The sequence below is a fragment of the Tetrao urogallus genome (assembly GCF_951394365.1).
Source record: "Tetrao urogallus genome assembly, chromosome: 7".
Taxonomy (NCBI): domain Eukaryota; kingdom Metazoa; phylum Chordata; class Aves; order Galliformes; family Phasianidae; genus Tetrao; species Tetrao urogallus.
The window spans coordinates 7765240-7780658 of record NC_136820.1 but is presented as its reverse complement, the minus strand read 5'-3'; the positions used below and the strand labels follow the sequence as shown (position 1 = coordinate 7780658).

Sequence of the window (15419 nt, the reverse complement as noted above, 5' to 3'; positions counted from 1 at the left end):
ATCAGTACCACTGCAACACTTTTCATAGGGTTGCACTGCTATTATTGAGAAGGAGGAAAAAAGAGCATTACAATGCTAATAAAACTCACTACAGACAGAGATATACAACCTGAATTTAAATTTACTGAAGGTGTGAATAACTTCCTACAGGGAAGAATGTGCTCCTTTAGTTAAGAAGAATGTGTACCACACTATTATAGCTGCTATAATCTTCTTCTTTTTCTTCTTTCTTTTTTTTTTTTTCTTTTTTCTTTTTTTTTTTTTGGAAAACTGTTCACTTGGTTTTCCTGTTTTCCAGTTAATGGATTCCTACCTAGAAGAAAGTCTTTTTAATGACTTTTGAGCCACCAAACATTTGGAGGTTGTTAAGAATTAAGATCACCCTAAAACTGAGGGTTATGTCAAGTAGTACCAACATCAAACCTCACACTGCCGCACTAGCAGATTCCACTGAGAATCAGAACCTCAGAACAGTTTAAGAAAAAGCAGCATAATAAATCCTTTTATTTCAATGTTGAAAAAAAACCCAAGCTTTTTGGATGTGCACAGATTTTTTAACAAAGGTTAAAAAAAAAAAAAAAAAAAAAAAAAAAAGCAAAAAAGCAAAACATTATGTCCTTTGGATTGCACTTGGCATCACAGAATGGCCAGGGTTGGAAGGGACCTCAAGGGTCATGAGGCTCCAACCTCCTGCCACAGGCAGGGCTGCCAACCTCCATATCCAATACTAGACCAGGCTGCCCAGAGCCCCCATCCAATCTGGCCTTGAACACCTCCAGGGATGGGGCATCCACAGCCTCATCATCAACATGCTTACTCCAAAATCTATTCTAAAACAGCACTCAGAATAGCTCTTATTTTAAACTAATAAGATCACCTTTGCTGGTTTGTTGTTGGATAATTCATCCTAAACTAAGCTTGTTTCCAAGAGTTTAACAATATTATTGGTGCAAAACAGTAAGCAACATCTATTAGTGCTACTAGGCCAATATAACACATAAAAGAAAGCCAACAAACCACAGACAAAAATACTTGATGCGTGATCTTCTCACTGAAGATACTCTAAAAATTATGAAGTTCAAGTTATTGCCTTAAATTACAACAGTAAGAATAATGTTCCAGCCCTACAGAGGTTCTCTTAAGCATACAACTGGAAGTTATTATAAACTTTCACCCTGACATGGTTTAATCTGCAAGCTTTTCTTCCCAGTGTCACTGCAGTCTAATGAAGTGCCAGCATTCCTACCACTTCACTGATTTTAGAGACTACCGACCTCAACTGACAATATGGGGAAAGAGGCCAGCTTTCTCGTTGAGGTATGGATGGAGCTTCCCTACTAACATCCACACTACATAAAACTTCTGAATAGTAGAAATCGTGGTAGAAGGAGTTCACATCGGCAGGAGAACAATCAAAGCCCTCCAAGAGATCTTGAAGAGCACAAGGATATAAAATATAGCTCATCTGGCTAACACTCAACTTAGGTTGTCTTCTGCTAGAAATTATGGTGTCTATTTCAACCCAGAAGTGTCTTGCCAAGCTGCCAAGAGCCCATGAATACCCATTTCTTGAAGTACATAACACACACTGCAAGCATTCTCAAGAAGGTGGCCTTGGAACAAATGGGTATTAGAGAGGCTGTGCCACTCCAGTGAACAGCTGAAAACAAATGTGCCAGAAGTAGATCAGCTGTGCAGGATACTGTATTTGTTGACAAATCACTATCTTAGGGAAGTGCATCAATCATGGAATAAACACCATGCCAGATGAAGCTCTACCTCATTAAGTTGAAGATCCAACACTTTTTATTCTTCAGAAGAAAGGAAGTGTCTGAGCACCTCCCAGCAATAAAGTGTGACCAAAAACAGATCACTGGATTTTTCACCCTGCTAATTTTGCCCACTTCTGATACTTTCTTAGCAGCCTATCTTTCTTGCAAACTTAATCACACCTGCCTCCAAAGGCAATGACAAGCTATGTCACCCCTACTGTAGATATGGCCAAACTATTGTCCACCAGGACTCCTACACGTCCCTCTCTGCAGAGCTACTCTCTGGTGGAGTCACCATCCTGGCAGTGTTCAAGAGGCGTCTGGATGAAGAGCTATGAGATAAGGTTTAGTAGCTTGTGGTAGCAATGGTGATGGGAGGATTGTTGGACTAGATATCTTCGAGGTCCTTTCCAACCTTGTGATTGCATGATTCTCTAGTAGGTCACCATTCAACCCGTACTGGTGCACGAAGTCATTCCTCCCTAGGTGCAAGACTGAAGTCAATCTTGTTAAACCTAACCTGGTTTCTCATTACCCAACTCTCCAGCCTGTCCAGGTCTCACTGAATAGCAGCATAGCTATTCTTCCCAGCTTCATATCACCAGCAAACTTGCTGAGGGTGGACACTACCTCTTCATCAAGGTCACTAATGAAGATGTTAACCAAGACTGGATGCAGTACCAATCCCTAAGAAACACCGCCAGATGCAGGCCTTCAGCTGGATTCTGTGCCGCCGATCACAACCTTAATCCACCCCGTCACCAAGTCCAACTCCTGGCTCCACACAGGACCATCCAAAACACAAACCTTATGCCTGAGAGCACTGTCCAAACACTTCCTGAAATCCAGCACCTTGGGGCAGTGACCACCATCCTGTGAAACTTATTTCAGTGTCAATTCGCCCCCTGGTGAAGAACTTTCTCCGAAACCTCAGCCTGATGCAGCTCAATGCCATTCCCTCAGGCCCTGTTGCTGTCACCAGAGAGCAGAGGTAGGCTCTGTGAGGCTCCTGTGAGAATAGAATCACTCAGCTCTTCTGCTCTCGGCTGAACAAATAAGGGATCATAACTGCTCCTCGTATGTCACCCCCTCCAGACCTTTCATGATCTCCACAGCCCTCCTTCGGAATGCTCTCAAGCACTTTCATGTCCTCAGATTGCAGTGCCCAACCCAGCAGCCAGTGCTGGAGGTGAGGCTACACAGCACAGAGGCTACACAACCCCTTCACTCACTTGGATGGCAGTGCGGTGTGATGCACCACCCTTGGGTACAGCTGGCCCTTTGGGCTGTCAGGGCATGCTGCCTGCTCAGATTCAACTTGCCCTGAACCAGAACCCCCCAGGCCCTTTCTGTGGGGTGGCTCTCCTGACTCTTGTTATATATGTCCTGGGCTTCTCCACCCCAAGGGCAGAATTCGGCACTTGCTCCTGTTAAACTTCATGCCCTTGGTGACTGTCCAGCCATTACATTTCTCAAGATCTCTCTTCCCTCCCTGCCTTCCAGGGAGTCAACAGGGAGTCCTGCAATTTAGTGGTGTCCTCAGACTTAGCATACAGTAGAGACCTGCATCCAGATACATCTCCTGACAACAAAAGGCTAGATCTGATGAAGCATCTGATCCTGTAGAAGGGGGTAACTTAAAAGACTTAAAGAACATCACTGCTTTTGTTAGCTTTCTTCCAAAATTTTTTTAAAAAGGAGAAAAAAAAGAATAGGAAACAAAAACGGTTTGTACATCTCCTGTTCACACCATTGATTGCAAACCGGCAGGGCAAACACTGGCTTGTTGCAGAAATGCCTCTATGTGAGAACTTCAGCCAAATCAAGAAAAGAAAAATTAAAATAGAGCCAGTTGAATCAGAAATGCCTTCTGTTTCTGAGCCAACGAAGGTAGTTGAGATCTCAGGCTCCCCTTCTCCTCATCCTCCAGGACAGGATGAACAAGCAACAACTGGGGATGCTGCTGCAGCATGGATGAAGGAAAAAAACGATTCACTAGCTTTTCAGATAAACAACAAACCAGATGTTCACCTCACACTTCTAATGAGGAGAGCAAAGCCAGCATCTCCTCAGCCCTCAGCTTTCCACAGAAATTCTGCAACTGGGTGAAAGTGACCAATTTAGGATGAGTTGGTGGGGTCACGGTAGAGACTGCTGTCATAAATGAAGAAGCATTTAAGCTCCAAGTACTGACAAGGAAAGGACCTGAGAGAGTTTTTCAGACTGAAAACATGTAAGACTCCCCATGGGGCCTCCATGACTGAAGCGCTCCAAAAAAGCTAAACCAGTGCTGTTCCTGCCCCACCAGACCTGCTGCAGCAGCACAGAGAGAAACGTGCCAGCCTCTGGCCCCCTCCCTGCTGCCACCAAGTAGCAGCCTCTGCTGCTCGCTTCTGCTCCTCCATCTGACACGGGACACAGGTTTACAACCATCCCAGCACAGCAGGAGCTTCCCCGGCACCCACAGGCAGCAGAGCGGCAGCTCCTCGGGCCCTCCTCACCTCATCCCTCGCAGCAGCCGTGCAGGGGCAGCCCCGTCCTGCCCCAATGGCACCTGCAGCTCTCACCGGGCACAGGCAGGGGACGGGCCGGCACCCCAGGTGGGACCCACTGCAGGCAGCGGGGACGGCAGCACCAGTTATAGGTTCATGAGTTGGGAGCTCATCAACAGATAGTTCTGGAAAGATGTTTGAACCATATGCCTCCTCTAATCTCAAGTCCTCCCAGGTATCTATTTATTTAATGGTTCTGGAAATAAGATGTTCGAGTAATTGTCCTTTTCCATTGTCATGTCCTTTGACTCACTCCTTTTTTCATTCATTTAATGGTGACACCTCTGTTTTCTCTCAAAAGAAGCAGAAGCAATGGTTCTAACATCAAACCAATGGTTTTCTGTAAGAACCTAGTTCTAGACACTTGGCTGTAAAGATACAGAAATAAATAACAGCAACAAAATACAAACTGTTAATTTCAAAGACAGTTTCCCTTATAAAGTCTTTTAAGTGGCACTTCCTGATTCATACTGCTATCAATTGTGAGTTGTACGATGGCAGTGCTGATCCCGCCCTACGGGAATCTTTTCAATGTGTCAGGAAGTCTGAAGATCACATTAGAGATGCAATGAATTGCCAAAACATGAGCTCTACCTTACTGAGAGGCCAACAGATACTGCAGCTTGTTTGGTATGCATATTTTAGTTCAAATTTTATCTTTGCTGTTGAGTTCAGAAGAACACCCTACCAAAAGAAACAAAAAATGATTTATCAAGTACCATACCTAAAGCATGGTTATGTTTCCACTTACTTACACATTTTTCTGAATGTGTACATAAACCATCAAAAAAGGTGTCACTTTTTTTTTAAATAGCAGTGAACAGTTGCTGGTTAGATTCCGCCCCTCCCAGATATTATAAAAAAAGAAGAAGAAAAAGCATGTCCACCTTCAATGATTATAATTAGCAAGCATCATCATTATTCTACTTTGAAATCTACCATGCAAAAAATCCTGGCAACACTTTTGGCTCTCATTTGTATCTTTTACAATTAGTTTCACATTACTCTGGCAGTTTATGGAGTAGTAGAAGTCACTGAGCTGTACCATACACCTCTGCTGAAGTCTACAATTGATGACCAGCCCTTTTGAGCCAAAACAGAGCACACCTACAGTAAAAAATTCACTTACATGCATTTACTACAGAGTTTCACAATATATTTATTGTATATATTGTGATGGACATGTGGATTCCATGAATTCACATGCATACATTCATTCCACCAATACAATCACATTCTCCAGATTATTTTTTTTTTAATTTGTGAGGCCTCTATAAGCCAATTGCACATCATAAAGCAGCCAGGCTTTATACACACACCTTTAAAGATGAATAATTACGTAAAAGAGGGTCCCTTACTGTTACCAGTTCTGCAAGAATACTGCAGTCATGAATTAAACATCACCTTTCAAAGTTCTGTTCTGTGCTTGTTCTAGCAAGGTTTCTGGCAACACCCATTAGAGGCTGAACAGCTTTACATTACCTCCAACCTTCGGCCCACCAGCAGAACCCGGCTTCCTTGCACTGTTGGAAGGATTTCCTGGCTTTTTAGGTGCAGGAATCTTGAAGGCTGAAGCAGCTGACGATGGCCTATTTCCATCCACCGACTCTTCATCATCGAAGCTTTTGTCTAGAAAAGGATACATCAAATTGAAATATATATGAGAATGAATGTATATTTAGTTCTCAATCGTCTGTTCTGCTTCATATTTCACCGACTGAAAAAATGCATAAATAAAAACGTGTATTATCACTTTGTCCTCTGCCTGTGACCTACGAATAAAATGACAATCAGAAATAAACAGCATTTTCTACATAGTAAGTGTTCATAAAATATCATTTTGCCTTCATAATTAATCACTACAGCACTGCACCTAAAAATGAATCCTTCACATTCATTCCCACAAAGGGAAAATATCTTTGCACAGATCAAATATTTTTGCCTACTTGCATGTATTTCCCCCCAAGGAAATACCATTCTGTATCGCTGCATTCTACTGAAGACAAATGCTTCTCCCTTTTCTTCTTTTACTCGTGCATGCATTTTTCTGCTACACATCCTCCCACAATGTGTCTACCAGCATTCCCTGTCTCTTCCCTTCCACCCAGATTTTTCAACTTACAATCGCAGATCCGCTTGCAGATCAGCCGCCTCATTCCTCTGATAGCTCTTAAATCCCCTGGCCCTAGGAAGGACCCAGCACCTCACATGGCCACACGCAGTCGATTTTAAATGCTAATCCAAGATGCTGTTGGAATCTGCTCGCAACACCCGAGATCCACCACTGAGATTTGTGCCGGCATCTTTCTCTGCCTTCCCTGCACTAGGTGCAGGCGGAGCCAATGAGCTGCGAGGTGACATCATCTGCTGGGAGCCACGGCCAGGGGGAAAGGTGGAAATCCCTCATGCAAAGAAACTCATTCCCACGCACGGCATTCGCCACAATCCCCATCCTTCACTGGAAGATTAGACAGACTGACCGACAGTGCTCCAGGGTGTGTGCACCTCTCTGTCACTCCAGCTCTGCACATGTCCGAGCAAGAAACAGATTGATCTCTAATCACTAGATAGAACAGCCTCAATGAAAATGCTCAGCCTTCAAAATAATGTATGTATATTCCAGCAGGAGAACGTAACGGTTAATCAATCCATTTAGCAGAAGAAGGATTTACCTATAAGCTTCTGCATGGAAGAAAGTATCAGCCTATGGCTCCTGTATTAAAGAAAATGGGCGAGGCTGAGCCACAGCTGCACTACAGCAATCAAAGACCAATGTAACATATTACCACCTCTAAAAACTGGCACCTCAAAACAAACAAAAACCATTGGATTGCACACCTCTGTTATCTCTGGAGCGCTGCCTTTTTTTACCCTGGCTTATCCAGAACTCGTTCCCAGCAATATGTCACCTATGTTTAATAACACAGCCTCCCAAAGGGAAGCCGCTTTTATTAAAGCAGTAAAGCAGTTTTTTTCCAATAGCATCTGCAGCAACAGCGAACACGGGAACACCCCACGCTGCACATGTCAGAGATTGCCAGTCCTACAGCTGAATTTTTTTCTTGCACTAGCAAAAATCACTGTGCTGCACAGCCAAGTCTTTATGATGAAAGAAGAAACAAACAAACCAACAAAAAAAGCAATAAACATCTGGATGCACACCGACACAGCAGTGATTTTCATACAATCGTTCCTTTCTCAAGAGCTGATTTTTAGAGTAACTCCCTCAGCGCAGGCAGGGCTGGATTCATGCACCACAGAGGCTGCACGTTGCCATGGGAGCAGCCCAGCTCAAGGAGGGATACATTTTGATTCCTGCTGCTCTTATTCTTGTAGATTAAAGGTAGCCAGACTTCAGGACTTCTGGGCAGGAAAGCCCAGTGCCAGATCAAGAAATGAGCTAAAAGGGTTAATAGAGACATAAATAAGAATGGCTTCTATCTAGGATGCTGCAACGCTGCAGATCATTTTAGAACGGCATTAGGAGCATCATGCAGATACTTGCACATCTGAACAGACCAACATCCATGCATCATTATGCTGTCACAAAAAGTGATTAAACATGAAAAATAGGCTTTTCTAATAAAAATGCTTTTGTTGCTGTATATTCTTTTTTTTTTCTTTTTTTTTTTTTCCCATTTTCAGTACCCACAATGAAACAGGGTGGACTTCCACGCTAGTATCCAGCAGCACTACACCACAGCACTGATATGCAAAAGTACTGCATAAGACGCCTTGGAAAAACTGAAGTTATTTACAGTACAAGTTAAAAATAGCAAGTGAGCATTTGCTCATTTACGCAGAATCTGCTAATCAGAAAGCAGCCACACACCAGAACCCAAACCACCCCAAACAGCGCTGTGCTCTGGGAGCCCACCTCTCCAGCTGTGTTCTTCCCAAGCTGCAGATGACCAAGGAGCACTGAAGATGAGGAACTGTGCAAGTTATTGCACGATGCAAGAATGTAGAAACTGTATTTCAGAAAACTGCTGCTTATTTGTTTTGTAAACTATGCATTCAACAATGGTTGTGACAACACAGTCAAATTTCTTTGCCTTGTCAAAGGCTGTATTTGTCCATGCACTGAAGACGTTGTTAGCACTGGATTAAAGACCTTGCCTATGAAATAGTTTCATACAGTTGCTTATTGCAGAGAAAATCACTTCAAAATCCCATTTTTTTCTTCTTTCATGTGCATAAGCACGTCTGAAATACAGAAGTGATTGTAACCCCTGATAGCTGGGTGTATGAGAACTGCTGAGTCACGGCCTGAACCTCTGATTAATCACCTGAGGCGAGCCATGAGTCAGCCAGAGGAGCACAGGTGAAGGCAATTCACCTGTGCTGCCGGAAGGGGTGGAGCCAGGCTCCACCCCTCCTAGACCTATTTAAGAGCTGGCTACCAGAGGGGAAGGATCTCTTCTGGAGATCCCCTCTCTTGGTGTCTTCTGGTGAGCTCAGCCAAAGGGTAAGCTCTTCTGCTTATTCTCTTTGTGATCATTGTCTACCTTGCTTGATTCTCTCGATTATATTGTGATTACAACATCTTGATATCTGTTGATTAAACAACTATATTGCGATTATAGCATCTTGATTATACACTGGGCGTTCTTAATTGGTCCTTCTCATGATTTACATTCAGAACGTTAAAATTGAAAGTACAGTCACTACAAAGTTAAAGCCCGGTACCATAAATACGTAACACTAACTGATGAAACGGCTGGTTTAATTCGAAGTTCCGAGGCTCATGTGCTACCAGTCCATTTTCTTAATAAAGGAAAACAAGAATGTTTTGTGCCACTTTTCCCTGAAGTCCATTTTCTCCACCAGTTCAGGCCTTCACAGCTTTACCTCACACTTCACTAGCATTGCACCAACTGACCTTCAGGGGTATCTCCTTCTCAGGAAGACATTTGACAATGCTTGTGAAGGCCTGAGGACTGAAATCTGCACTCACAGAAGTTAATGAAACTGAAGCACCACATTTGCTTCCAGTATTACATGCTTTCCACTGACACATATTTCCATCTCTTCCAAAAGCACATTCATAGAGCTGAGCACAGGGAACTCGAGCTTGGGATGAGCTGTAATCCACAGGGCATAATCAAGAGCACTCACAAAAGATTAAATATAATAAATAATTTCAAATAAAATCTATTTGAAGGATGCAAAATGTTCATTCTAGAACAGCTTGGAGAAAAATAACTAAAAGATATTAAGATAATTTTGAAGACAAAATACTTGAAGAATATCTAATTCCACATCTGCAAATACACATGACAGCTTGAGAGCACTCTCCAATCAGCATTTTCCAATAAAGTTCCACGCTGCTGAAAAGGGGAATAGAAAGCTGTATGAACTGCTAACGATTGCTAACAACACATTGCTAAAAAACATGGTTAATGTAAAAGACAGGATCTCAGTTTAATTTCCTTTAGTCTATTCTTGTACACAGTATCTTCATTTTGCATCTCAAAAAGAGTATTGGAGGCAAGCACACCAACAGAAAAAGACGTGGAAGCCAGTCTTGCCAAAAGCTTTTCAAGAAACCAAGTAAGTACCAAATGCACATTTCTGCTCTGGTCTGTTCCAGGAAAAAGAAAACAAAACAAAACACCACTAGAAGTTCTCTCCTCCAATAAAAGAAACAGAAACCTGTAGAACTGGCATATGTTGTGAAGGTACTGCATATTAACTCAGTCGGTACCCATTGATGCCCATTATCTGCAAAACATTTCAGAAAAGTCAATAGAATGCTTCTAGTAAAACAAACCAACCTGAAAGACCTGGCCCTAGAGATAGCCACTTTCAGAACACAGCATTTACCACAATTGTTCTTAGATGAAATCCAGGCACAGTTGCTCCTCTTGGAACACAAGCCAAAATTTCGAACCGTGGCAAAAGTTTATGCTAAAACTCATAAGAAACAGTATGCAACTGGAAGTAAAAATAACTGCAAGATAAGGGCTATCTTTCTGCTTTGTAGCATTACTCTCAGTCTCTGTATTTTAAATATGTAGTATCTGTTTTTGAAAGTATTCAGACATACAAAGGACAACTATTTACAAACTTGATATTCGCTACTATTAATGCAAAAAGCTTCTTAACAAACCACATACTCCAATCTGGTGGTAGAACAATCAGGGTAATCACAAATGTCCAAAGACAAAAGAGCATCCAAAACTTCTTATACATACAGAGAAAAAAACATTTTAGGGCTGAAGTAAATTAAAGTAAATTTATTGCTATACAACGGAAGTCTTTTCTTTTGTTGGTCTTAAGAGTCACAGAATGAATGTGTCATTTAACATCTATTACGCTGTAAGTCACAATAAAGGATGAAAGAAGGAAATGCACCGTCATCTAGATGGCTGTAGAAATAGACAATCTACTCATGCCATTCATTAGAAGATAATCAGGAGATAATTAATCTTAAAGCAAGTCCCTAAGTAATAACGCAGGAAAAAAAATAAAATCCCTGTATTTCTCACAGTAACAGTGAACTAAAGTTGGCTATAAAGGAGAAAAAGGACAAAAAATGTAGCAATAACAAGATCTTCTAGAGCTGTGCATACCACACAGCAGTATTTTACAGTATAGAGAGACATCAAACCAGAGGATGCACTCTAACAAAACTGCCTCCAAACACTGATTTCTGTTAAAAGACGCCCTTCTTATACACATCTTACTTTCAAGTACTGCTAGCAGATAGTGAATGCTTTTGGACTCCTCTTAGGACTTCTTTGGCACTACAAACTGTTTGTAACATGACTGCAAAAACATGCCTAAGCCAAACAGTTTAAAATCCTTCGGTTCCCCCAGCCCCTCCTACACCCTGTGCCTACCAGAATCCCAACTGCCAGTCCCCACTCAGTGATACACAAACACCACCTGCATCAGCTGCCTGGAACATCTGGGTTAGCACTGTTAGCTCCAGTGTTGCTGGCTGTACCAGTTCAAATTTCTGTCAAGCATGAAGAGGATGCCACAAGAACTACAGCTGTGACAGGTAAGCTGAGCCTTCTATTTAATTCATTCTTCAGGCAAAGGTTGCACGCTATTCAGTGAACACTTCAACCCTGATACATCAAGCATTCCAAGAAGTAGGAATTTCTCCAACCAAACATTTCTCCAACCAAAAAAAGCAGGATACAGCTACCCAAGATCAACCATTTACATGGCACAGACATCCTGGGTCTCCAACTGTCTTTCAGCAGATATTCCAGAAAGGAACCAACCTCCTCTGGGTAATGCATGGCAGTCTGGGTGCTGCAGGGTATTTCAAAGGGCACCTGACGCCTCAGGCAAGGCAGCTGGATCAAACACACAGTATTTGAAATCAGATATAAAAGCAGAATTTCCGGTCATTATTCCCATAAAACTTTAGAACAAGTGTGTAAAAGCAGCCCCTACCATCAGACTGATGCATTAGTGTCAGAGACACAAGGTAGGATGTCCCACCAGTTCTATGTTATTGCTGCACTTTTTTTTATGTTTCTATTAATAAAAAATACTCAGATTTGTTGCTAAGACAAATTAATTCTATCACATACAAAGGATGCTTCACCTTCCACCACCCGTTCTGCAGTCAAAGAGAGAACAGGCTGAGGACAGCAATCCCTAATCAGCCTTCCATCCCCCAGGTGCAAAACCCCAGCACCAGGCCCCAAGGAGCTCACAGGCCCTCCAACGCACCCCCTGCAGTCCCAGGGCGGCCACCCAGAGGACGCCAGGCCCTCTCCTCCACACCTCTCTCCTTTGGCATCAGGGCAGAAGAGATGCCACCTTCTCACGCTCCGGGGCCACAGCTGACGGATGGCAAAGGACAGCCGATACAAACACAGCAACTCCACTGCTTTTAATGACTGCCTCTCCCTCGGCTGCCTGTGGGGTGTCAGCATGCTTTGCTCCTCCTCCACCCCAGGCAGCTGCAGGGTGCTGCAGAAGCCCCTGCCCCACTGACCCTCTTGCTACATTCTTGCCACTGCCTCCCAGAAATGGCCGCAGGCCCCAACTGCCAGCCGCCATGTTTGGGCCTGCAGTGGCACTCAGAATCCTGTCGCCATGGGCACCCAACTGCCCTCAACCCCAGTCCCTCAGCTGACACTGCAGGAGACAGCAGCACTTTCCAGTATCGGAAAGAGATACTTTGTACTTCTTTTGATTTCCCAGGACGGGATGGAGCAGCCACCTTTAAAGAAGAGGCGGCTGCTGGAAGAGGCTGATGACATCGAGCCCATGGAGGTGGATCCACCCGTGGCAGATGAGCTGATGGAAGTGGATCCACCTCCATCGGGGCAGACCGGCCATCTCTCTGCTGCTGCCAGGCCAACCACGAAGAGGTCGCGCCCCAAATTTCATCGCAGGGGCGCCAGGATCCGTCCACCTCCCGCAAAACGGCCGCCTCGACGCCGGCGCCGATCCTCCCGTCCTGTAAGTTTGCCCTTACCTGTGAGAGCCCCAGCTCACGGCCATCCTGCGGGCTCACGGGGAGCCTCCATTGCCTGGTCCTTCTTCTGTTCACAGCCAAGGCTCCTACGAGCCCTTCCTTCCCGCCCCCCTCCCTCGTCCCTTCCCAAGTCCTCTCATCTCTTCTTCACCAAGTCCTGAGCAAGAGGGCAGGGCAGGGACTGCCATCCTCGGAGCTGCTGTGCCGGGGCAGCGGGACGAGTCTGACAGAGGGACCTCAAACATCGCAGGGCTGCGAGGATCCCGTAAGTTCACCCTTAGCCGGGTGGGACAGCACCAAATCAGGGCCATCCCATGGGCTCACACAGAGCCTCCATTTCTTCATCATCCTTCTCTTGACAGATCAAGGCTCCATGAGCCCATCCTTCCTGCCCCCGTCCCCCATCTCTGCCCAGGGCAGGAGAAGAAGCCAAAGAAGGGACAGAAGCAGCTGCTCCTGGGGAGAACCACACTTCGGTTCAGACACGAAGAAGTGCAGAAACACAGCAAGAAGATCCAATCCAGATGCTTTGCCTGGACTTCTCTTTCAACACCCGACCATCACCATTTTAAAATTAACAATTCAAAATAATAAAAAGTAAAAAGCACAAAACTAAATAAACACATTTTCTTTTTTAAAAAAGAAAGCACTGATTGTGTCTGTGCTTTAGGAACCTTAGAGTTTGCACGTAGGTTCCCGCGTCCCCTCCTCGCCTCCCGCACACAGAACGTACCCCGCAGCAGGACACGCTGCCCTCATTGCCAGCCCGAGGAACAGCACCGCACCGCACACACCGCTGGGGCTGCCCCTTGCCCTGCCTCAGCACCTTCTGCTACTTTGCAGGGATATTTCACACACACACACATCTTCAGGAACATAGGAAAGAGGCCCTTCTGACTCTTGAACTACAGAATCATATATACAAATACCCAGGCTCTGAACACCAGAAAATCCTCAACCATTTCTGAATGTCATTTAGAAACTTAAAGACAAAATTTATTTCTAGTCGCACTGCTGGAATATAAAAAATAAAAAATAAAAAATCAAGTTCAGTTATCAGTCTAGAATCTACTGCTGTCCAGAAAACAGTGATGCCTTTTCCGTATGTCTGCATCTTTGTTAGTAAGAAATGGTCTGACTTACATAGTTCTTCTCTGAAACTCTTTGTTTCCATGTTGAACCTTACTTTGTTCATCCATGCTGAGCAGAAAGTGTTCATTTTCATATAGCCCTTGGCTGTTCTACACATTCCCTCCCTCCCCCATTTACTTGTTTCACTGTCCCACAGATCTTTTTCAGCTATGAGCAATGGTATGTGCACTTTAAAGACAAAACACCACTCATAACCTCTGTTAAACACTGTGACAGTTCCACATGACCTTACAGTGAAAAGAACCTCTTAACTGGTTTGATTCAGAATAGCCATCTAATTCCAACTCACAGTATCTGTCCTTCATCTCAAAGGCACAGGGAGGAAAGGCACTCCCCCAGCACAGCGCCTACCAGCTGCTTGCAATGGAAGAGGAGGAGCAGGGCTCCTCTAGAGGGAAATGAACCAACAGAGACACAGTTAGCATGTTTACAAAACATGCTCAAAGGAAAAAAGAAAAGGGAAGAAGCCATGCATTTCTACATCCCAACATCTACTGTCTAAAAGACTTTTTTCAGGAAATGGCTCTGGACAGTACAAAGCACCACAGTGAAATCCTGCCCATTTTCTGGGCTTGTGTAACAACTGCTTTATTTACTATCATTCCCAGGCCTGAATGGGTTTTAAAAGCCTCCTCCCTTCTACCAGAGGATTGAGGAGTCAGAAATTCGTGTCAAAAATGCTTAAGGGCAACAGTTTCTATATACTGAAAATTAAGCTATCATCTGAAAACAAACTCTACAGCCTTTTAACTTTCATGTGTCCAATTTTTTATTTACTTATTGTTACTTGTCAAAAATAAGATATTAAAGCTGAGCAGCACCCACATTTTACAGAAAGCACTAATCAGATTAAAGACTTAGGAAGACAGCCTTCCGCTCAGAAGAACATCAGGGAATAGAAGGTGACGGTTCCTGTACTCTAGGACACACATACACTAATGAGGTAATTTCAAAAAAGACAAAACCCATGATTTCATATTTGTATGTGCTACAATTCTTACTGTATCTGGATACAATTACTAGTATAAGCAGCTAAATCAGTTGCATATACTGTATCATTTGGAATACGATGAGTGCTTGAAGTCATCAAACATCGTTAGCACCATACAGCATTTACACAAACATCCCCTTTTTCACTTTTGCAGTTCAAGACAGAATATTCAGTACATACTATCAAACAGATGAGGGAACCAAGAATGTTCTCCTATAAAGCTGATCTGATGCTTTTAGATAGCTCTCAAATACCTTGTGTCTGGAACTGCACTCGTTAGTGCATCCAAAGAACACTTAAGTCTAACCTTTCTTCCATGACTCTTCCCACGGCCCCAAGTTTTAGGCAGATAAATTTCTCCCAATTTTAATAAATCTGTTGAACTGAGAGCAGGACAGACCCTCACCTGTAGAACAATGAAGTGGCACAGTACTGACTGACACCAAGGAAAGAAAGAGCTCATTGATGGATGACAAGGCATGAAGAGAATGCACAAGGCGATG

General features: G+C 43.7%; 1 protein-coding gene across 17 annotated transcripts in view; it reads right to left on the bottom strand.

Annotated features, from left to right (window-relative positions):
- The window catches only part of CLASP2 (cytoplasmic linker associated protein 2), a gene marked incomplete at both ends in the record, with an annotated part of 129532 nt that overhangs the window by 77310 nt on the left and 36803 nt on the right, over window positions 1-15419 (bottom strand). For 9 of the 17 annotated variants that reach the window (XM_079537951.1, XM_079537963.1, XM_079537960.1 and 6 more), the window contains one exon: window positions 5807-5953. In XM_079537951.1, the coding sequence (XP_079394077.1) occupies window positions 5807-5953 (147 nt within the window). Of the gene's footprint in view, window positions 1-5806; window positions 5954-6446; window positions 6481-15419 lie in introns of those variants that run through there. The other 8 variants (XM_079537952.1, XM_079537954.1, XM_079537956.1 and 5 more) reach the window with 1 other exon arrangement.